The 24,969-nt window shown below is 44.8% G+C and overlaps 1 protein-coding gene and 2 non-coding genes across 3 annotated transcripts; all 3 read right to left on the bottom strand.

Moving 5' to 3' along the window:
* Nucleotides 1-16,914: 16,914 nt before the first annotated feature.
* LOC143497430 (odorant receptor 131-2-like) lies at nt 16,915-17,841 on the bottom strand. Its single transcript, XM_076993370.1, has one exon. The coding sequence runs from the start codon at nt 17,839-17,841 to the stop codon at nt 16,915-16,917; it is 927 nt and encodes a 308-aa protein (XP_076849485.1).
* A 6,270-nt stretch (nt 17,842-24,111) lies between these two features.
* trnap-ugg (transfer RNA proline (anticodon UGG)) lies at nt 24,112-24,183 on the bottom strand. The gene has a single exon. It is a non-coding gene; the product is annotated as a tRNA-Pro (tRNA).
* Nucleotides 24,184-24,781: 598 nt separating this feature from the next.
* trnap-ugg (transfer RNA proline (anticodon UGG)) lies at nt 24,782-24,853 on the bottom strand. The gene has a single exon. It is a non-coding gene; the product is annotated as a tRNA-Pro (tRNA).
* Between the last annotated feature and the right edge of the window lie 116 nt (nt 24,854-24,969).

A 24,969-nucleotide genomic window follows, 5' to 3' on the forward strand; every position in this document is an offset into this window, starting at 1 on the left:
AGACGCAGAAGCCGCTGACCGACAACCCCGCCCGACGAGGGATGGTAGAAGGCTCCTTTCATGGCCCGGGAGAAGCTATCGTAAGTAGCACAAACTTCGTTCTGTTTTTCCCATACGGGGGTTGCCCAAGCCAGGGCTTTGTCTGTAAGTAAGGCTATCACGTATGCTATTTTTGCGCGCTCGGTAGGGAAGCGTAGAGGTTGCTGTTCGAATACAAGCGAACACTGTAGTAGAAAACTCCTACACCCTTCGGGATCCCCTGAATAGCGAGCCGGGGCGGGGAGAGTAGGCTCAAAGTGCCGCGGGGCTGCTGCGGGTTCGGCTGGGCTCGCGGGAGGCGGATCCCGATGAGCGGGAGACGGGTTACTTAAAGCCCGAATGGCAGTGGTCACGTTGTTGAGCTGATCCATGATCTGGCGAAGGACCTGGTCATGGCTGCCCAACAACTGACCCTGCTGGGAGAGGGCTGCCCTTAGTTCTGCTGCTTCGTTAGAAGCGGCTGGTTCCATGTCACAGGCTGATTCGTTCTGTAACGTCGGTGGTAACGCGGTAACGCACACACCGCGTTAGAGAGAGCGAGAGAAAGGTGGAACCAAGTGCCACAAAAAATAACAGAACTAAAAGGAGCGCCTGAATAATAGCGGACTGCTCAACGCGTAAAAAGAAATAAGGCAAAAACAAGGACGTCAGGGGAAGTAGCTGACTAATAGCAAAAAGGCTACTCAAACAAAAAACCCTTCCCATACAAACAGCAACAGGATAGGAAGATAAACAGGTTGGGGAAAACTTGAGGAAGGTCAGTAAGCGACGCAGGAGAGGACTCGAAAAAGACAGAGAAAAAACAGACAGGAGAGATAGGTGACGGGACACCTACAGAGGCCAACGCTGCAACAGAGAAAGACAAGAGAGGCTGAGAGCGTAACGGCATAACCACAACGAATCAGCAATGATCCGTCTCCACTGGCTTCCTTAAGAAGCCATGGCAACAGGTGAGACGGATCATTGCTGATTGCGTTGCCGGAGTCTAGGACTGGCTCGGGTGCCCCTTGTGGATGTAGATGGCACGGCATCCGAGCCAGCCCTGACAGAATAAGTCCGCTGTTCGTGTATAGTGTATGGGTGCTGTAGTCGAGGTCAGTACGGTCCAGGGTCACGCCGGGTAGACAGAGGGCTGAAGGTACACGAGGGCTAGGAACGAGGTCTGGAACGAGAGCAGAGGTCAGAACACATGAGATCAATCACGGAGAGATAACGCTTGGTAAGTGGCATGCCAACAGTATGCCATAAGTAATACTTATTAAGTTCTTAATAAGCACTGATACAAATTTTGATAATAAAAGTATTTTTTTTCTTTTAGGTTTGCATCCTATGACCTCCTTATGCTCTTCTGGGCCTTAATAGAGCCCTGTCTGCCATCTATGGTCAGTGTCACACAAGCAAAGAGAGGCACCTTTGCAGAGCCAAGTTCCACTGTGGTAAGTACTCTTTGTTGTTATTGCAATTATGATTATAAGGACCATACAACATAACTATGACCTGGATAATGGCTTATAGAAAATTAGTATAGACATGTAATATTATCTTGTGTTTTTTTAGACTCGTTACCTGCAGCCCATAGATGAGATGTTCATGTTTCTGAACTATCTTGCACTGGGTTTAAAACAGCATGACCTTGCTGACCGGTATGGTGTCCACCAGTCCACAGTCAGTCGGGTTATTACAACGTGGAGCAACTTTTTATATGCTGTCCTAGAGTCAGTGAGGATCTGGATGCCAGAGGAAAAAATAAGGGAACATATGCCAGCAGAGTTCAAGGTTCAAAGTTTCAAAGTTGTTGATGTTTATTTAATTTGTTTATTTCATTAATTTATATTAAATTTTTTAAAACATTGTAACAGTATTTAACTGTATTTTGCTCTTGTGTTTATTTGCTCTTGCTTCATATGGATTGCGCTGCTGTAACACACGATTTCCCTCTGGGACAAATAAATATTACTTTTTTAAAATATAATATCTATCTATCTATCTATCTATCTATCTATCTATCTATCTATCTATCTATCTATCTATCGTTAGTCAAAAATCCAATGTAATTATCTGTAGTTATGTATGTATTCATGTACATTAAATGTGGTTTACATGTGACCAAATGCTGATTTACTCCAATAAATTCACTGTTTAAGTACTGTTTAATTTATTTTTGTAATAATTTGTCACTGTCACGGTGGGGAGGCCGGGTCGCCACCAGAGGGCGCGTGTTCCCGTTTGTCACCGCACACAACACACGCCCCCGAGCACTACACCACTCCTACCGTCACTGTCCCCAGAGTACTAGCACCTGTTCTTAATTATGTTGTGCACCTTTATATTCCCGCAGGTCGTTTGGTCCAGTGCTGCACATTGCCCCACTGGCTGTCCTATGCTGGACCTCTCTTCCCTGCTGCTTTGCCACACGCGCCTACCTCGCTTAGAGCCATTACAGCATTTTGCCTTTTGCAGTGCTTCTTTTGTTTGCATTCCTTATTTTGATATGGAGAATAAACTTCCTCAATTGCAAACCTCGCCTCCGGCTGCCTCTGTCCCCGCATCTCAGATGTCACAGAATGTGCAGCCTGGAGCGGCCGGAGGTGAGGAACCATCTCCGCTAGAGGTACTTGCACACCAAGGGCGAACGTTAGGGAAACAACAGCAGGAGCTCCAGGAGCTCCGTGCTATGCTGTCCACCGTGACCTCCTGCCTGCAGACTCTGTCTATGCAAGTGCCCGCCATGAGGACAGTGCCAGCCAGAACCCCCATCACACCCCCGGAGCATTACGGAGGGGACCCTGAGCGGTGAGGGGTTTTTAGTTCATATGCAGCTGTACTTCTCCAGCTACCCGCAGCTCGGAGATCCGGAGAAGGTGTCCTTTTTTATATCGCGTTTGAGCGACAGGGCACTGGACTGGGGCGCTGCCCAGATGACGGGAGAGGCGCCCTTCATTCGGTCATATGAGCACTTTATTAGGGAATTTAAGATGGTATTCAACCACTTATGCCGAGGGAGAGCGTGCGGTCAGTGCCAAGGAGTCCGCAGCGCAGCAGAGCATGCCCTGGAGTTCCGCACGTTAGCCGCTAGGACCGGGTGGAACTACGCCGCCCTAACTGACGTGTTTTTAGCCGGGCTGCGACCCGAGTTGAGAGCAGAGCTGTCCTGTCGCCTGGAGGAGCAGGACTTCAATCAGGTGGTGCACCTAGCCATTACCTTCAACAGGCTCCTCCAGGAGAGAAGAGGCGGAGCCCCACTGACCGTCCTCTCACAGGTGCCCGTGTCCACACCACCCCGTGAGATGCCTCCTACCGAGCCCATGGAAATGGGAGAGACTGCCCCCCCAGGAGAGGTACCAACTTTAGGAGGGGGCGCGCTAGGGTGAGTAACTCCTTGATGGGTAGTTTATTGACGTGGGAAGTTAAGGTGTCTCACGGGGCGGTGTCTCTGGATGTGTTTGCTCTAGTGGACTCGGGCGCCTCGGGAAACATCATGAGGAGGAGCGTGGCTGACCGGCTAGGCGTGCCCCTGACGAGACTGGAGGAACCCCGCCGCGTGCATGCACTGGACGGACAGCCTGTGGGCGGGGGATTCATTTAATTTCGCACTGCACCTGTTACACTGTCAGTTCAGGGCCGTCAGGAGAAGATTAGTTTTTATGTTCTCCCCCTTACACGGCATTCACTCACATTAGGTCTCCCCTGGTTTAAACTGCACAACCCGGTCATCGATTGGCAGACAGGACGGTTACTGAAATGGGTAGCGCCCCTTAGTGGCACTCCGTCCTTCCCCCGTGTGTTTGCCCAGTCAACCAGCATAGAGAGTCCTAATATCAGTGCTACTCCCAACGTTCCCACTCCGTATCACGACCTAGCAGAGGTCTTTAGTCCCGCCAAGGCCACTCGACTGTCACGTCACCCTCCAGGCTGGCACTACCCCCCCGCGCGGGCACGTGTATCCGCTGTCACAAGAGGAGGATAAGGTGATGGACCAGTACATAAAGGAGGCTCTCGCTCAGGGCTATATCACTCCCTCCACCTCGCCTGCCTCAGCCAGCGTCTTCTTCGTCAAGAAGAAGGACGGGGGGTTTGAGGCAATGCGTGGATTACCAGGTGCTCAATTCCCTCTTGGTGAGCTTCACCTACCCGCTGTCAAGAAGAAGGACGGGGGGTTTGAGGCAATGCGTGGATTACCAGGTGCTCAATTCCCTCTTGGTGAGCTTCACCTACCCGCTGCCTTTAGTGCCTTCGGCACTAGAGCAGTTGCGGTCGGCGAAGATCTTCACCAAATTAGATCTACGCAGCACCTGTAACCTCATCCGCATTCACCGGGGGTGAGTTGAAGATGGCGTTTAGTACCACTACCGGGCACTATGAGTACCGTGTCTTGCCGTATGGCTTGGCTTTGGCTCTGTCTTTTTCCAGGCGTTCATCAATGAGGTCCTGAGGAAGTATCTGAATAGGTGTGTTGTCGCCTACATAGACGACATATTGATCTATTCATCAACCCCAGACCAACACGTGCATGACGTGTAGGCTGTCCTGGGCACGTTCTTGCGCAAGCTGCAGAGATTTCTGGGCTTCGCTAATTTTTATAGGCGTTTCATTCACGCATATAGCCAAATAGTGGAGCCTCTCACCGACATGTTGTGCGGACGTAAGAACAAGCTACTCTGGAGTGCCGATGCAGTGTCAGCGTTCGCAAAGCTCAAGAAGGCGTTCGAGGAGGCTCCAGTGCTACACAAACCCGATCCCAACCGGCCTTTTATTGTGGAGGTTGATGCATCAAACGTTGGTGTAGGCGCCGTACTCTCGCAGCGGCCAAAGAAGAACTCACTCTCACTCGCTCAAAGCTCACTTCGACCGATAGCCTTCTACTCCAAAAAGCTTACGGCCGCAGAGCGCAATTACGGTGTGGGGGACTGTGAGCTGTTGGCCATGCGCAAGGCTTTCGGTGAGTGGCGCCACTGGCTCGAGGGGGCGAATCATCCATTTACCGTCATCACAAATCATAAGAACCTCTAGTACCTCAAGACCACCAAGAGGATGAATGTGTGCCAGGCCAGGTGGTCCCTGTTCTTCTCCTGTTTCTGTTTTCAGGTGACATACCAACCTGGGGAGAGGAATCAGCGCGCGGACGCACTGTCCCGGTCTTTCCCGGGCAGCAGGGAGTCCACTAGTGAGGAACCGGTACTGACTCCTGAGTGTTTCCTGGGAGCAGTGGAATGGGAGATCAACCGAGCGATCGTGGCAGCAAACCCTCATCCTAGCTGTCCGCTGCACCATAAGTACGTCCCTCCTGTGCTGTGTGTGCGTGCTGCAAAGTGCCGCGCACTCCGCCGGCGGGTAAGCTTCTCCCTCTCCCTGTGCCTAAGCAGCCGTGAACACACATTGCCCTCGACTTTATAACGGATCTTCCCTCATCGTAGGGCAACACGGTAATACTCAAAGATGCTTCGGCTCCTCCCTCTGCCTAGCGTGCCCACCGCTTGGGAGACAGCAGATCTTCTGTTTCGACACATATTCCGGCAGTTCGGGCTGCTGGAGGATATCGTGTTGGACAGGGGTCTGCAGTTCACCTCGCGTGTGTGGCGGGAGTTCATGTCAAAGCTGAACGTCACGGTAAGCCTAACATCTGGCTATCACCCTCAGGCTAACAGACAGGTGGAGCACGCTAACCAGGAAGTGGGGAAGTTCCTACGTGGTGCGTTCTCCTGCCCTGGGCCGAGTACGCACAGAACTCCCTCACACATTCCAGCACGGGGAGGACTCCCTTTGAGTGCGCGTTCGGTTGCCAGCCTCCGCTGTACCCATGGAACACCGCCTCCTCCAATCAGCTCGTCGTTGAGGAGTGGTGCAGATGCCATCAACGTCTGAGAGAGGCCATCAGGCGGATCGGCGGAGAAGCGAGGCTCCGTCTTATTAAGTGGGAGACAAAGTGTGAGTTTCCACCGGCGACGGACGCCTGGGCAGACGAGGTAAGCTGGGGAAGCGGTATGCGGGTCCTTACACCATCCTGCGCAGTATTAATCCAGTAACCTACAAGATCAGTCTGCCCAAGGACAGGCACGCCTCTCGCGCTTTCCACGTGTCTGCCTTGAAGCCATACCAGGCGGGACCCCTGGAGAATGCTGTGGCTGCTGCTCCACCTTCTCCACTGCACCTGTTGGATGGCCCAGCCTACCTGGTGGAGCGGTTGCTGGATTCCCGGCGCAGAAGAGGTGGTCTCCAGTATTTGGTGGACTGGGTCGGTTACGGTCCCTAAGAGGGGTCGTGGATACCTGCCTCCCAGGTACTGGGCCACTCCCTGATGCCTTCTGCTACCCTTCTTTCCCTAGGTAATTAATGATTTAACTACATCTTATGGGCTTGATTTCATGCTTTTGCTGATATTGTGCTAACTGAGTCGGCTCCACCAAACTTTAACTTTTTAAATGTTTCTCGCAATGACAAGAAAGGTGGAGGTGTAGCAATGTTGTTTAATGATACTTTCTAATGCAAGCAGTTGTCACTTGGTGATTTCACATCTTTTGAATATTTGAGTGCAATTTTAAAAGGGGTACAAAGAATATTACTAGTCACTGTCTACAGGCCTCCTAGGTACAATGCAAATTTTATTGATGATTTCACATATATGTTATCTTTTATTTCTACTGGATTTGATCATTTTGTCATTGCTGGTGATTTTAACATTCATATTGATAATCCCAATGATAGTTATGCCAAAGAATTCTATGATGTACTTGAATCTTTTGAACTTTCTCAGCATGTGACTGGAAGCACGCACTGCCATGGTCACACTTTGGATGTGGTTATCTCAAAGGGTCTTAACATTTCAGCCTGTGTTAAGGATGTTGCATTGTCTGATCACTACTGTGTATTTTTTGAAATGTGGATTTCAATCCATAGCAATGCTAGGCAGGTTAGGTTAAAGAAAAGACAGATAAATGACAGGACTGCTGCACTTTTTGTTACCAAAGTGTACTCTGCACCTTGCCAACTATCAGGCTCTGTTGATACTCTGCTGGATAGTTTCAACTCAAAAACTGCCAGTATCGTGGATCAGATTGCACCAGTTAGAGTTAAAACCATGCAATGTAAGCAGAAAGCTCCATGGAGAAATGATCCTTCAGTTCAGCACCAAAAAAGAGAATGCAGAAAGGCTGAGCGCAGATGGCGTAAAACCAACCTTCACGTACATAAAGAGATTTTCAAAGATACAGTAGGCTGCGTGATTACAATATAATAATGTGTAAAGCTAGACAATCCTTCTTCTCTAGCATTATTAACAATAATGTTAACAATAGCAAAGTGCTTTTCACTATGGTTGACAGACTAACAAACCCACCTACATATATGACCGCTGAGCTAGTTTCAATTGAGAGATGTAATGAGTTTGCAAAATTTTTTAATACTAAAATCCACAATATCAGACAAGCCATCTGTATGCCTACGTCCACCAACGAGCCGATTTTCTCTCCAAAACCACGCAAAATGTTCAACATGTCCCAGTTCAGTACTATTAATGAAGAAGCTTTAATTGATACAGTGTGTCATCTCAAATCATCCACTTGCAGCCTTGATACATTACCAACCAAGTTTTTTAAGAATGTCTTTCCTGCAATATCTGTGAACATTCTTCAAATAGTAAATTCCTCACTCATGTCAGGTGTATTTCCGAGTGCATTAAAAACTGCAGTTGTGAAGCCTCTCTTGAAAAAGAAAACCCTACAAGCTTGTTGAATAATTATAGACCAATTTCTAATCTACCATTCATTGGAAAAATAATAGAAAAAATTGTCTTCAAGCAAATTATGCACTTTCTGTCCACAAATAGCTGTCTAGACCAATTTCAGTCTGGCTTCAGTCATGTCAAAGCTGTCACCAAATCAGCTTTCTATCACCTCAAAAACATCAACAAAATCAGATTGTATGGCTAAAGCAGACCTGGAGAAACTCATCCACGGCTTTGTTTCTAGTAGGATTGATTACTGTAATGGGCTCCTAACTGGACTCCCAAAAAAGACAATTAAACAGCTTCAGCTGATTCAAAATGCAGCTGCCAGAGTTCTCACTAGGAGTAAAAGAAGGGAGCACATCACTCCCATCCTTAAATCCTTACACTGGATACCCTTATGTTACAGGATAGACTTTAAGGTACTATTACTGGTCTATAAATGTCTTAATGGTGTAGGACCAGTATATTTATTGGATGTGCTCCAACAATATGAGCCGAGCAGAACTCTCAGATCATTAGGAACTGGTCAGTTAGTGCAGCCTAAGGTAAAAACTAAACATGGAGAGGCGGCGTTTAGCTACTACGCCGTTCAGAAATGGAACCGGTTGTCAGAGAGCATTAGAAGAGCCCCAACACTAGATACCTTTAAATCCAGACTGAAAACCTCCATGTTTGAGCAGGCCTTCAGCTCAGTTTAATTACTTTTACTCTGTAACGGCACTTTTATCTTCATTAATTTAACTTACTTTAAATCTACCGTTTTAATCATGCTTCCTATTTTAGATTTTATTGTGTTTGTTTCTTTTTTTTATGTTTAAGTCTAACATTTTATTTTTACTGTTCTTATCTTTGCTCCCCCCTTTAGATCTTATTTACTTTTTATTATTTTATTTACTGTACTTTTTACATTCTATGTTATTTTATTATATATTTTTCTTTATATATGTGATTAATTTCTTAAATCTATTGTTTTACATTTTTCTGTGTTTTCTTTTCATTTGTAAAGCACTTTGAATGACCGTTGTGTATGAAAGGTGCTATATAAATAAACTTGCCTTGCCTTGCCTATGTCTGGCTGAAAGAATGGTCATCTCACTCACAAGACCAGGTTTAACAACCTGGATGTACACAAAATAATTTTCAATAAACAAACAAACAAATATACATATATGAAATCAAAGTACCATGTTAAAAACATTAGTTACCATAGTCCTTGGTTTATGCCACTTCTGTTCAGTCTCAGTGCAGCTGTGTATTGGGAGAACAACAGTGATTCTCATCTGAGAATAATGTGCAGTCTGGTACAGAAGAGCAACCACATGGCTGCACAAAGCTGCACCTGCAACCAGGGCCGGCCCTTCCATTAGGCGATATAGGCAAATGCTAGGGGCGCCGGCTGTCCAAGGGGGCGCTCGCGTGAATGCTTTATTTATTTATTATTTATTTATTTACAAATCAACAATTCATAAATATGAAAACAAGCAAAGTCCACATAATCACAACTTCATTGTTTAATAATATTAGTCAAATTAATAATTATAATAGCACAGGATACCCATCACCCGCGCAGCCCCCTCCCCCCGCTCGCTCTGCGCACCTCGTTACTGTTTCTCTGGGTAAAAAACAACGCCACAGAGTGAGTGACATCTCTCCGGAAAGATGCCAAAAAGACCGAAGTTCTCTGGTGCCCAGGGGAGAAAATGAGAAAAGAGGAGGAAGAAGCCAAAGGTAATATAATATGGTGAATTACACTACTGTATACTGTATACTGAGTGTCTCAGTGTACATGCTAGTTGGGGGTGTGCATCATAAAGATGAAATTGCTAAGGTTTTTTGATATCTCAGGTATGGAGTTTGGGGTAAGTTAGAGAGTCATATCATGGTATTGTCAAGTTAAATGTTATTTAAATGTCACGTTGAGGACCCCGGCCCCTCCCTTTTGGGCGTGTGTCAACGTTGTCCACGTGCATCGTCTGCGTCAGTGGATATACGTGGTTAGGGTTTTGTCGTGTGATTAATAAGTCTCACCTGTGAATCGTCTCGTGATCACGTGGGGCTAATGTGGTTTGTCTATTTAATGTGCGCTCGCGCAGTGTCCTGTGCTCGTCGTTGTCTAAAGTCTACACGTTGCTGTGTGGAGTGTTTGTTATCCGTGCGCTATTGCGCAATCATTGTTTGATTAAAAGTGACGTAAGTCAAAAAGGCAGGATTCTGTGTCTCGTCCTTCGCCGACCCCCGAGCGTCACATTAAATAGTAAATCCATATGGAACTGCCAGCGCAGTGTATGAATGGTGCCATTGGGGCTGGGAACAGCCTAGTTGCCAGGGAGTGCAATATGTATTTTAATATGGTTTAGGGAACAATTGGTTGCACAGTGGGCATAGGGATTTTAATTCAGGGAGGACTTTATGGTTTAGGAAATGATTGGTCAAAGTTTGGTAATTAGTGACCTTGGGACTTTGAGTGTGAATGTAGTAATTTATACGTAAGACAACATGGTAAAGCTAATTATGAGTTATTGCATGCCATCAATTGAATACATTGTGAAGCTTCATTTTAACACTAGAAGCGCCAAAGCTCCGGTCATTTGACCGCTGTGACGTCTACTAGAAGCGCCGCCTCTGGTCGACCTAATTATACCTAGAAGCGCCGAGCACCGGTCACTTGACCGCAGTAGCACAAAAAATAATAATATCTTTGCACTGGATCCAATTTCAGAACCCTCCTTTCATGACTTTTCCCAGAATTGTCCTTTTAATAAACTAGTATTTTTACATTGTTAAAAGAAACCCTGCACATGCTAGTTTCAATCGATTTCGCTCGTATCTCTGTAATATTGTCGTCGTCGCCTACACTTCAAGACTGTGATTCTCTTTTCTGCCAGCGGGTGTCGCAAAGATTCGTATGTCATTTAATATTTAGTATAACTAAATAAAGATCAATAGTTTTCAAAACTAAATTATTCAAAGTTCAAACTGATTATTGTGTAAAGACAAAACGGAATTCGTCCGTTGAACGAAAGTGAAAGTGTTTCACTTTCCAAAGTCTTAAAATATATACTTTATTTATTAATATTATTTAATATATACTATATATAAGTTTACATCAATGGTTTTCAAACCGTGAGAGCGTCTTGCTTTGCCTAATAAATGCTTTAGTAGTTTGCAGGAATTCTGCGAATGGTAATTAGCCTACTTATCAAGTCAATATCTCAAAGAAATGATCTCTCGGGTATAATCCCTCTTCGCCAGGGCTAGCTGTTAGATACATACATTATGTATGGCTGCTTTTGACACACTGGCATTACAAAAGAATTAAGCAGAATGCAAGTTACGTATGTAAATGCATACCTTTGCGAGCGAAACTGAGATGATGGCATGGGCGGTGCTGTTATGAACACTTTATTCACAATAGCATTCATGAGGCAACGTGAGCTATAAATTCGTCGGGACGCGGCTACACAGTTTGAGTGAAAACTCTGCTTGGGCGATCGAACAGCAACACAGTTTGCTTGAAAGCTCGGTTTTGGCGTTTGAACAGCAACATAGTTTGCGTGACTCCTCGGTTTGGGCGTTTGAACAGCAACACAGTTTGCTTGAAAGCTCGGTTTGGGCGATCGAACAGCAACACAGTTTGCTTGAAAGCTCGGTTTTGGCGTTTGAACAGCAACATAGTTTGCGTGACTCCTCGGTTTGGGCGTTTGAACAGCAACACAGTTTGCTTGAAAGCTCGGTTTGGGTGATTGAACAGCAACACAGTTTGCTTGAAAGCTCGGTTTGGGTGATCGAACAGCAACACAGTTTGCGTGACTCCTCGGTTTGGGCGTTTGAAAGGTTGCATAGTGCATTATAAAAATGGCACAGAGAATCATGTACACCCCAAAGCAAGTGCTGGACATGCTGTGCAATATTGATGAGATGGAATCGGAGGGCGAACAATGTGAGGTGTCGGATGGAGAGGGCGAAAGTGAAATGGATCTGAATCTTGAATCTGATTCAGAATCGGACTCTGAAACTGAGTGTGGTGGTGACTCATTTCAGGCCAAAGACGGTACGGTGTGGTTTGAAACTGCTGGCAAACCTCGGGGTAGAGCACAAGAGTGCAATATTGTGAGAGAAACCCCAGGGCCTACGTGTTATGCCAAGGACAAAATTAAAAGTCCACTGACCAGCTTACTGTGTTTGATTGACACAGAAATGTGGGGCGCAATTCTGAAATACACAGAGGCAGAGGCTGAACGAAATAATGCTCAGTTCAAACTAACAGCTGACGAACTGAAAGCATTTGTGGGTCTCGTTTATTTGAGAGGTATAACAGCCGGTAAAAGCATGAAACTTGATGAATACTGGTCTGCTGACTTAGGAAATCCCATTTTCAAAGAGACAATGTCTAGACAGACATTCAGAGATATCATGCGCTATCTGCGCTTTGATGACAAGAGCACAAGGGCTGCCCGCCTTGCGACTGATAAATTTGCTATGATCTCGGAGATATTTGATAAATTTGTGAAAAACAGCATTGCTTCTTACACGCCCGGTGAGAACATAACTGTTGATGAGCAACTGTTCCCAACTAAAGCTCGCTGTCGTTTCACTCAGTACATGGCCAATAAACCCGATAAATTTGGGATTAAGTTCTGGGTGGCCGCTGATGTTGAAACAAAATATATGTTGAACGCCATTCCCTATCTAGGGAAAGATGAAAGCAGGCCGGCTGGTCAACGGTTGTCTGAAAATATTGTGTTGCGTTTGATGGAGCCTTTCATGGGCAAAGGAAGAAATGTAACGACTGACAATTTCTTCACTTCATTGGCACTTGCAAACACCCTTTTGGCGAACAAAACCACTATTGTTGGTACGATGAATAAAATGAGACGTGAGATGCCCCCATGTACACAGGCACAGTCTGAAAGATTTTCCACCAAGGTGTTGCGGGCTGGAAAAATAACTCTAACGATTTACCAGGCAAAACCTAAAAAAAATGTATGCATCCTGAGCTCAATGCATCAGACAGTTTCAATTGATAATGGCGCAAAGAAACTGCCTGAAACTGTTTCATATTACAACACGACTAAATGTGGCGTTGATGTTATGGATCAAATGGCACGACTGTATTCGGTGAAGGGAGGCACCCGTCGTTGGCCTGTCGCGGTTTTCTACAACCTCCTAGACCTGGCTGCAATAAATGCACATATATTGTTCAAACAGTGCATGAACGTTAACCTGAGCAGACGAAGGTTTATTCTCGAGTTGGTAAAGGAGCTGTGTGCACAGCAGAAAATGGCGAAAGCGGCTAGGGCAGTGGCACAAAAGCGAATTTTACCTGAAGCTCCTTGCCCGCCCTCAAAAAGAAAACAATGCCAAGTCGGCAGATGTTCAGGGAACAAAACGTATGACATCTGCCAGACATGTAAGCGACTGGTCTGTGGCAAATGTGCAAAGACTGCACCTAAGCTGTGTTTTGAATGTTGAGTTGTGTGAAGCTGACACACAAATCAAAACAAAGGGAACTTAATTTGAGGTGGTGAACGAAACTTATGCAATATACGCTAAAGAGAGACGGGATGCACCCGTTGTTGGCCTGTAGCTGTGTTCTACAACCTCCAAAACCTGGCTGTAATTAATAAATATTGTTCAAACAGTGCATGAACATTAACCACAGCGGTGGAGGTTTATTCTCAAGTTCACAATTCACTACATAAATGTAACTTAATTTGAGGTGGGGAACGAAACTTATGCAATATACGCTAAAGAGAGACGGGATGCACCCGTTGTTGGCCTGTAGCTGTGTTCTACAACCTCCAAAACCTGGCTGTAATTAATAAATATTGTTCAAACAGTGCATGAACATTAACCACAGCGGTGGAGGTTTATTCTCAAGTTCACAATTCACTACATAAATGGAACTTAATTTGAGGTGGGGAACGAAACTTATTCAATATACGCTAAAGAGAGATGGGATGCACCCGTTGTTGGCCTGTAGCTGTGTTCTACAACCTCCAAAACCTGGCTGTAATTAATAAATATTGTTCAAACAGTGCATGAACATTAACCACAGCGGTGGAGGTTTATTCTCAAGTTCACAATTCACTACATAAATGTAACTTAATTTGAGGTGGGGAACGAAACTTATGCAATATACGCTAAAGAGAGACGGGATGCACCCGTTGTTGGCCTGTAGCTGTGTTCTACAACCTCCAAAACCTGGCTGTAATTAATAAATATTGTTCAAACAGTGCATGAACATTAACCACAGCGGTGGAGGTTTATTCTCAAGTTCACAATTCACTACATAAATGTAACTTAATTTGAGGTGGGGAACGAAACTTATGCAATATACGCTAAAGAGAGACGGGATGCACCCGTTGTTGGCCTGTAGCTGTGTTCTACAACCTCCAAAACCTGGCTGTAATTAATAAATATTGTTCAAACAGTGCATGAACATTAACCACAGCGGTGGAGGTTTATTCTCAAGTTCACAATTCACTACATAAATGGAACTTAATTTGAGGTGGTGAACGAAACTTATGCAATATACGCTAAAGAGAGACGGGATGCACCCGTTGTTGGCCTGTAGCTGTGTTCTACAACCTCCAAAACCTGGCTGTAATTAATAAATATTGTTCAAACAGTGCATGAACATTAACCACAGCGGCGGAGGTTTATTCTCAAGTTCACAATTCACTACATAAATGGAACTTAATTTGAGGTGGGGAACGAAACTTATGCAATATACGATACATGTAAATCACCGAATGGTGATAACGCTCGGTGATAACACGGTCGTTAGGACGTGGGATCACACATCGGCTATTCACCGATCAAACACCTCATTTGAAACGGCAACACAATACGGCAAGATAAAAAAGTGAACATTAGAGAGGACAGAGGCAACTATATTCGTGAAGCCATCCGTATCATTTTAATAATTTTGCGTTTTGTTACGCAAAGGTACATAGCCTACCTTTTATAATGATATTTTTGTAATTATTTTGCCTATTTATGCTTTTTGTTCTTTGTCTAACACAAAACATTATAGACATTTATTTGTAGATTTGTTATGTTCACCATAGCCTACAATTCACTAACATACACAACTTTTAGACATTAAAACTTGAAATGGCGTAACATTGAGTATACAAACAAACTTGCTTTAGCTCGGTCTACGGGCTTCACTTTGCTACTCTGAGTATCGAACAAGCTTTTTGTGGATGTGGGGGTGGAAGGCTGCAGCGCAGTCTGTAGCATTAGCAAGACAAAAGACGTGAACGCTTCACAGTGGGGGTGCGGGCCAGTGGGTTAGTGGTGTGGCGAACGTACATGATAATATAGTGACATATATGCCAACAGAATAACACACAGACAAATAAGCAAACTATTACACTAACCAAGCAAACTATTACACTAACCAAGAAACAAAACTGAAACTATATTTTGCATTTACGTTTTCGCACAAACCAGGAAATGCAATATGAAACTAAACAAAACTGACAATGGGAAAGCTACTGAGAACAAGGTCACAAGGCACTGATTCTAAAAGGTTTAGTCACATTAATTTGTTAACATATTGACGTTACGTGCAAATGTCACCATTACGAATATTTTGTTTGGGCGGCTCATTCTTCCTTTTGTGCAAAACGCCATCTAGCGTTAATTATGTGTCAGTACCAGCTCCCCTGTGTAAAGACTCAGCGGTCTTTTGACCGCCCGAGGCGCGCTTTAAGTAGGTGAAAACAACACGGCGCTAGTAGGAGGTGGTGAAATCGGTCAGATGACCGGCCCTCCGCGCTTCTAGGTATAAGTATGTAAATGAGGCGCGGCGCTTCTAGTGTTAAAGCATGAGGCATCTTTATACTTGCATAGATGGATATATTTTAGGTCAGTGCAGATCTTGGATGAACAAATGATTCCTCTAGTAGGAGTCACATAAAATAGATGAAATAATTGAGCAATTATTTGCACAGCAATTACTACGGATTTTGGATTAAGGTGCTTGATATTAGAACTATATGATAAATAGTTCTGAGGTGATGCTTTTTTACTTTCACAAACAAACAAAAGGCTCATTTACATGAAAAGGGTTATTCTGTTAGGCCAGCCTATCACTGCCATTATGACATTACTGGAATATGTTCATAGACACAAAGTAGCCAAAGCCTTATTGAACATTATGGCTTTGCACACCCACAAAGTCCTAAACAGTACTAAATCAGGCTTGCTTGCGACCTCTACTGGTTCATTTATGGAATTGCAGAATGTTTTTTTTTTTTTCATTTTTCTGTTTTTTATGTGGTAAAACAATTCAGTTAGTTTGTCATATAAAGTTCTGAAAATTAATTAATAATGTTAGGTCCTGGGGACCTATACTTAGCACAATATCAAAACTATCAATAAAGTGCAATCATCAGATAATTTCTTCATTCCACTTCCAACTGCAAAGTACATACTGGAAATTTACAATGATTAATGTCAAATAATAATCTTAATGATCACAGTTATGCTGCTGTATATAAATAATATGATTATGAAAGATCATCACTCAACAATCTATTTATTGGTGAAGATTATAACATTACAATACTCAAACCCCATACTCAATTTTTTTTTTCGATTCATTTGGCATATTTGTGTTTTGCTTTAACAGTGTAATTATGTTGCTGTGCCCTTCTGTTGTATAGCGATCTGACATACAATACATTATGCATGTCAACATATATCCTACAGTTGGTAATTGTATAACCTTACAAAAAGAACCTGTAAGATATGCCTAATAAATTGGTCAGACGTTCAAGGTACAAGGTCGGAGTTTCTAATACACTGGTGTAGAGTTCATATAAGCGAGTAGAAATAACACTAACATTCTGTTTGCAATTCTTTCTAGACAATAAAGTGACATTCCTTATGCAAATTAGGAGTAATAGTGAGATTTTATCAGGGGAAAATGTGTGGTTTTCAGTGTGGCTCTCTGTTTCTGTGATCACTGTTGTCACTTAAACATATGAGAAGGGCGTTTTACATAGCATGAATTGAATATGATGAAAAGCAATATTTTATCTCATATCAGCTTTTTCATGATATTTTTAAAATTATATCTCACACTCATCAAAATGAAAAGGAGAAGCCTTTAGGCGTGACTCGTTCCAATTCATTAATTATGGTGTCACTTTTACAACTTTACAGGAAAAGTAGCCTTTGATATGTCTCAAAAATGTCTGATCTCGAATTCCGTAGATCAGAGGACTCAGAAGCCTTGGTATGATGTTTGTGAGCAGATAATTAACAAAGGAAATAAGTGTTCGCTGAGCTGGAAAAAATTGTATTAGCACCATGTCCAAAACGGGGGTTACATAAGACAACATGCACAATAGTAGCTGACCACCATGTAACAAGATGGTATTCCGTGCCTTTTTAGCTGAAGGATGATGATGGCCAGATGAGGCTATTCTAGCTATAAAAAGAACTCTAAAATAAGTATAGAATATCATTATCCATACAACAGACATATAAAGGCACTGTGTAGCAATTGTCTTTTGAACATTATACTTTGTGTTGTATACAATAATTGGTTGGCAGTAGATAAGAGAATTAAAAAAAGAAAGGGGCTGCAGTGCTGCAATAATGATGACATCAACTAGTGGGGGAATAGCTCCGATTGTCCACATCAAACAGATGAGAATGTAAGTCCTGTTCACTGTGCATATCTGAGAATGATGTAATGGTTTACAAATTGCAATGTAACGTTCTATTGCCATTCCAGCCAAATTCAGAGGAGTATTCATATGAGTAGTTGAACCTAGTACTAATAGTGTACAGCAAACTGAAACGTTTACATTTGGCAATGTATAAGTCAAAACATACAAAGTCACTGATATGCATATCATGAGAATGTCATTGACTACAAGATTAATATACAGAATGTACCTTGGGTCACTGTGAAATACAGTATTGCGGAAGAAAGTGACCACTAACATCCCATTTACACAATTAATTATCAGGCCAAGCGAAACAATAACAATGTTTTTTACAACAGCTTGCTGGTAAGAGTCCTGGGTTTGAACTTGTTCCATTGTTACATTCATTGCCTTGTTTCTCTCTGACAGTTACCTGAAAAGAAAGAATTAAAAACAACAGTTCCAGAAAAACAGTATATATACTAGACTCTGTCAGTATTTATCATTGTATCTCATATAGCTGAATAACTTACATAGACCTAATAAATAGTCCAATTCCAATTGCTTTTCTTTCATTTAGCCAGAAGGAAGGTTAAAGTGGACTGCTGGATTTGTTCATAACACCACTGTTATATAATGTTTAAACACCAGGGAAGGCGGAGGAGTGTACATGTAAGATGCAGGGCAGGCACCTTTTTTAAATTTACAATTCTCTCCTCCTTCTTGAAACATGACTGCATTCTATTGGCATATTCTACCATGTTATGACAATAATATCCAAAAATTGTTGCAACGATGAATATTGTAAAAGTATAAATGGAAAAATGAATTATGTTGATAGTTTTTGTTCAGTTTAACCAGAGTGCACTATTTTGTTAAATGCATTTAATTAAGGAACTGAATTATTTTATTTTACCCTAATATTGTCCCAGTGCTAGGGCATAACAGACTGTAATGTGAGTGTCCTTGCTTGGTGTACCAAATATGGAATATTAAGCTGACACATTGGACACATTGGAATGACAGCACCAAGCCACCATGAAAAGATGTGGGTGGGACTGTTTTGATTTCTTAGGGTTAATAGTGTTGAGAATCATCTGACATTTGCAACAGGCATCTAAATCTGCTTTCATTAGTTTGGCTATGTTCATAATCTTTTCTGGCAAAGCTTGACAGGATCCCAGTGATTGTGCTACAGTGCCAGATATAAAAGAAGAGCTAGAGACTCTAGTAACTCACTTAGCATCTGTACCTGTACTTGCTCTGGTACCTTCCTCTGGCACAGCTGATGCAGGACCCCGAGTGTTCGTACCTGCTGTGCGCGGCTCGGGAGACCTCCATACCCGAGCTAGCAGAGGAATACCGCCGGACAGCTGCGCGGGTGTGGGTAGAGAGGCACCCCTCTCCTTCTCGGGAGCTATCGCCCCTGCGGGTGGGCATCCTCGATCTGGAGGAAGACCCCCCCGGTCGAGAGGAGGGCTCCTCCCCGTGCCAGGAGGCTTTGCCCACGCAGGAACAGCTGGAGCAGGATCCCGTCTGCGCGTTCCAGCTGGCTGCGGCACGGAAGACGCAGGACCCCGAGTTGGCAGAGGAGCTCCGCGAGGGGGAGGTGCGGATTTGGCATGAGCGCCAGCCACGCCCCTCTCAAGCCCGCGCCCTCTTGCCTCTGGAGAGGGGTCTCGGTGTGATCTGCGTCACGGACTCGACCCCGGAGAGCGAGTTTGGGGAGGGGGACTCTCCTAGCGAGGCGGAGGAGCAGGAGGACGAGGAGGAGGTCTACCCTCCATCTCTAGACGACGCTTCCACCGTGGACTACGGTGGAGGAGAGGAGGACTACCCTTCGTCCATCTGCTACGCTCCCACGGTAGACTATGGTGGGGGAGAGGGGAACAAGGACGACTACCCTCCGTCCGAGGGCTCCGCCCCTGCCGTGGGCTACGGTGAGGAGGAGGAGGAGGACGAAGACGAGTACCCTCTGTTCGAGTGCTCCGCACCGACCGTCGACTACGGTGAAGAGGAGGAGGAGGAGTCAGAGGAAGAGGACTACCTCCCTCCGCCCGTAGGTCCCTCTACCACCGTAGGGGAGGACGGGGCAGAATACCCCGAGGACGACAACATGGAGGAGGAGTACGGGGATTACCCTCCGTCCGAGGGCTCGTACACCGAGGAGGAAGAGGAGAGCCCTCCCCTCTCGGAACTGTCGGCCGAGAAGGCTAAAGGGAGGCGGACTCCGTCCTCCGATCGCTCCGAGGGAGAGAGCATGGACTGCTCCCGGGGTGGCAGCCCGGAGCAGCCCATGAGCTGGAGCCAGGACAGTGAGGCGACCGAAATGGAGGTGGACACGCCCACGGTCGACTCCAGAAGACGGTCGTGGAGCGAGGTGGGTCTAAGGCATCATTTTACATTTATTTATTTAGGTTATTTTTTGTTACATTTTGTTAATTTATCCTAATTTGATTAAATTGTTTACAAGTGAACATTCAGTTACAGTAAGAAAGGGAATTGGTGAAGGCTTAGATCAACCAATGGTCTCAACCATAGGTCAGAGGTGTGTCTCATGAACCTTTACTGTAATTGGCAAACATTTATAGATGCTAAACACTGCATTATCACAAAGTCTCATAATGGAAAGACAAGGCCATGTACAGGGTGAACAGCAAATAGGAGAAGTAAGACTGTGTGGTGTAGAGAGGTAAGACTGTGTGGTGTAGAGGAGTAAGACTGTGTGGTGTAGAGGAGTAAGACTGGTGTAGAGGGGTAAGACTGTGTGGTGTAGAGGAGTAAGACTATATGGTGTAGAGGGGTAAGACTGTGTGGTGTAAGGCTGAGGGGACAAAACAGTGAAATAAGGGCAACAATTGTGGACCATGCTTGCTGGGTGCAGCTGAATATTGGAAGAACAACTGTGTCTTCAATCGTTCAAACATTTCATAGAGAAAACATGTATGTAATTCAGAAATGTGCTCTCTGCTGTAATGCTGCACATTGACGTAAATTCTGACATGTTATTCTTTTTTTTTCTTATACCATATATGATATCAAGACTAGCTCATGGGGGGGCAGAGGTTCCATTTTCACACAACAATGAATGTGTAGAATAAGTTTCTAATTTTGCAGTTTTTTCCAGTCAGTTGTCTGTCTTTTCTGAATTTCAGTCGAATTTTTTTTGTTAACAAATTACAGTGCAAACAATACAGTCAAACAATATTGCTGTACAAATTTGATTCCAGTTCAATGTCTTTCTATCAGTCTCCCACATACAGTCATGTGTAACTTTGTGTTCCATGTAAGTTTTATGTGTGTAACATGTATTTGATATACCACAGAATGTGCAGCGTTCTTGAAATCAAAAGCATAGCTAGTTTCCATCAGAATATACAGTCTGCACAGACTGTGACTTATAGTTGCACTGACAACATGACTAAGTATTTTGACTGCCTTGTTCATAGGCGATGGCTCACAGACTAGATATTCTGATGGCACTGATAAATTGACTGACCTAAATATTTGATTTTGGGTCAAAAACAAAGAATTTTGAGTGAAGTATCTGCTTTTGCAGGTATTTCATTGAGTTTTGCTGTTTGCACTAACTGTTTTGAGAAATGCACTAGTTGTGATGCCAATGTAAAGCATGATGTGAGAAATGAACCAAACCGACTGGGAAAAACTGTATGACAACATGTTCAGCACTTTTGCATATAATGACCTAGGCGATGACCTAAAGACTAAATGTTTTGGAGGGTAAGACAATTCAACAGACAACCCGTACAACACATTTTGATAAACATGACATAAGCAACTGATAATGTAAAAAACAACAGATAACTGTACATGTCCATTTGCAAAATGTACAAAAGCATTTGCAAAATGTTAAACACAATGAGAAATGCAATTACGATGTGCACAAGTGACAAGGAGATGTGGAGAATGAATGAATAATTTTGAGAATTTCAGTTCTGATCTGAGAAATGAACCAAATCGACTGAGAAAAACTGTAAATACCATGCACATAGTCTAGAATTCCTGGCCATTGAAATAGAGGAGGTCGGTGTTCACTGACCAATCCAGCCTTTCATCCAGGTGCACACCAAGGATTTTGTAGGACTTCACCATCTCCACATTGACCCCATCAATGGAGACTGGCTGCTGAGATGGCCTGGACCTAGTCTACGCACATCTCCTTGGTTTTAGTGATGTTCAGCTGCAGATGGTTTGCTTTGCACCACACCACAAAGTCCTCAATCAGGCTTCTGTACTCCATCTCCTGTCCATTATGCACACACCCCACAATTGCAGTGTCATCAGAGAACTTCTGCATGTGGCACGACAGAATTGTATTTGAAGTCCGATCTTGTTCAGGGTGAACAAGACTGGAGAGAGGACGATCCCCTGTGGTGCTCCCATGTTGCTGGTCACTGTATCGGAGGAGCAGTCCCTGATCCTGACATGTTGTGGTATCCCCGTAAGGTAGTCAGTAATACAGGTGACCAGGTACATGTCCACCTCTATCTTCATCAGCTTGTCTCTCAGCAGTAGGGACTGGATGGTGTTGAATGCACTGGAGAAGTCAAAGTACATGACCCTCACAGCACCACTCCCCTTGTCCAGGTGAGAGTGAGCTCTGTGCAGGAGATGGAGGATGGCGTCTTCCACCCCACCTTCTCCCGGTAGGCAAACTGCAGTGGGTCCTCAGCCTGGTGGACCTGAGGTCTGAGGTGACACAGCAGCAGTCGCTCCATGGTCTTCATCACGTGGGATGTCAGAGCAACTGGCCTGTAGTCATTCAGCTCCTTCGGGTGTGCCTTCTTGGGAACTGGAATGAGGCATGTTGTCTTCCACGTGTCAGGAACCTTCCCTAGGCGTAGACTAAGGTTGAAGACATGTTGAAGCGGCTCCCCCAGTTGGACAGCACATGCTTTGAGCAATCTGGGGCACACTCTGTCCGGGCCAGCTGCCTTTCTGGGGTGTAGTCTCCTCAGCTGTCTCCTGACTTGCTCCGTAGTTAAAGTAGGGGGACTGCAGGAGCTGTTTGGTCTACCAGCTGATGGTGGTGTTAATGTTGGCGGAGGTGGTGGAGGTGAGGGTGGTGATGGTGATGGGGATCATAGAGGTGAGGGTGAGGGCTGGTCCGCTGGCCATGGTGACAGTGTGGTAACTGCTGCAGGAGAGAGGGGAGGAGCAGGAGTAGGGGGCTGCCGGAGGGGCTAGTGGGGGTGACTTGGGGTGAGTGCTGCAGGGGGGGGAGGGGGCAGCAGGAGCAGGACAGTCAAACCTGTTGTAGAAGTAGTTGAACTGGTTTGATCTGTCCACACCTCCATCCACTGAGCTGCTGCTCTTGTTCTTGCACTCTGTGATGGTTTTCATTGCACCACAGACCTCCCTCATGTTGTCCTGCAGCCTTCTCTCCACCTTTATCCTGTAGGACTCTTTGGTCTCTTTCAGACGTACCTTGAATTCCCCCTGTACGCACTTCAGCTCCACCAAGTTTCCATCTTTGAACGCCCTCTTCTTCTGATTGAGCAGGTCTTTGACATCACTGGTGGTCCAGGGTTTGTTATTTGGGAAGCAGCGTACAGTCCTTGTGGGAACAGCTACGTCCGTACAAAAGTTCAAGTAGTCCGTAATGGAGTGTGTCACTCCCTCAATGTCCTCACCATGTGGATGCAGCAGCATGCTCAAATCAGTGGTCTTGAAGCAGTCCATGAGGGCTTCTTCTGCTTCAGGAGACCAAACTCTGAATGAGCAAGAGGTAGAAGGCTGCCTCAGTGCCAGTGGTTTGTACTGAGACTGTAGGAAAACCAGATTGTGATCTGATTTTCCCAGTGGTGGTAGTGGGGTGGCTCTGTATGCGTCCCTCACATTAGCATACAGCAGGTCGACAGTCCTGTTTTTCCTGGTGGAACAGTCCACAAATTGGAAAAAGGCAGGCAGGGTAGAGTCCAGTGTGACATAATTAAAGTCACCAGAAATCAGAAGGAAGGCGTCAGGGTGTTGTGTTTGTAGCGCTGCGCGCTGCCTGCGCGTCCGCCCGGGGTGGAATGTACACTCACACAAAGATGGCGTGTGAAAGCTCCCCAGCAGATAACCTCCTTCACGTTTACGTGACCGGGGTTGTACCACCTGGTGTTGATGAAAAGCGTAAGCCCCCCAACTTTGCGTTTCCCGCTGAGCTTGGGGTCCCTGTCCGCCCGCACTGTAAAGAATTCAGGTAGCTCCACGTTGGCGTCTGGGGTGTCGCGGGAGAGCCAGGTCTCAGTGAAACACAGCACACTGCACTACCTGTAGAGCTTCAGGATCTTCACCAGACTAGCCAGCTCATCCGTTTTGTTGGTCAGGGAGTTGACATTCCCCATAACCACTGACGGAACCGAGGATTTGTATCTCCGCCGCTTCTCCGTCTTCTTAGCTTTTAGCTCTGTCCCATGGGACGGAGGCTCAGCAGTTGTTCCCTGGAATAGAATCGAAACTCCACGCTGCACTCCATATCACTATGAAAATATATTCTAATATCCTTAGGATATAAATAAGATGAACTTTGGTCGTGCGTAAAAGCCTAAGACATTAAATAAAGAAAAAACACATGGAGACGGAGATACTGGAAAAGGCCGCCACTCGCGGTGGCGCCGGAAGCTATACAAGTAGAGCACTGTACGTAGTTTTAGTCAAATAACACATAAAGGGCTCGTCCGGGATTTGAACCCGGGACCTCTCGCACCCAAAGCGAAAATCATACGCCTAGACCAACGAGCCTACTAGTTCAAGATTTGCTTTCTTATTTTGGCCTTTTGAGGCGTTTATTTTGGCTTTTTTTGGCTCTTTTGCCTAGTGCACAGTCTCAGTCTTGACTACACACATGAATGTATCAAGCCCTTATGCACAAATCAGTTGGCATTTGGGCTGAAAAGACAGTAACACAATTCAACTCCTGGAGACTGTACTTGAAAACGTAATATACCACACGTGCTAGGGAAAATACAGTCCCGGCTTGTCATGCTAATGTAAGAGCCAGATGTGCTAGATCTATGCTCTGTGGACACTGGCTTAACAGCAAATTATTTATTCACCCTCACTCGTCTGCAGTTGCGATTCACTTAGTGAAAGGTATCGCTAGTGTAATAGCTACCAGAGCATCCACATTTTTGTTGTCAATGTAGGCTTGGCTGGTAATTTAACCCAAAAAAGGGCCAGGGATCTCTTGCTTCTAAACAATAACCGAAGCTGTAGTCCAAAAAGTTGCTTTGCCATTCAGAAATGGTCTATTTTAATGTTGACATGTCTTAGATGCAGATGTCACAACAATGCAGTAAAGTAGAGCACTGTACATAGTTTTAGTCAAATAACATATAAAGGGCTCGTCCGGGATTTGAACCCGGGACCTCTCGCACCCAAAGCGAAAATCATACGCCTAGACCAACGAGCCTACTAGTTCAAGATTTGCTTTCTTATTTTGGCCTTTTGAGGCATTTATTTTGGCTTTTTTTGGCTCTTTTGCCTAGTGCACAGTCTCAGTCTTGACTACACACATGAATGTATCAA

This window comes from Brachyhypopomus gauderio, unplaced genomic scaffold (assembly GCF_052324685.1).
Source record: "Brachyhypopomus gauderio isolate BG-103 unplaced genomic scaffold, BGAUD_0.2 sc111, whole genome shotgun sequence".
NCBI classification, from domain to species: domain Eukaryota; kingdom Metazoa; phylum Chordata; class Actinopteri; order Gymnotiformes; family Hypopomidae; genus Brachyhypopomus; species Brachyhypopomus gauderio.

Excerpts from the sequence above, each read along its gene's own strand:
- LOC143497430 (XM_076993370.1), bottom strand. The coding sequence starts at position 17,841 with ATGAATGTAACAATGGAACAAGTTCAAACCCAGGACTCTTACCAGCAA.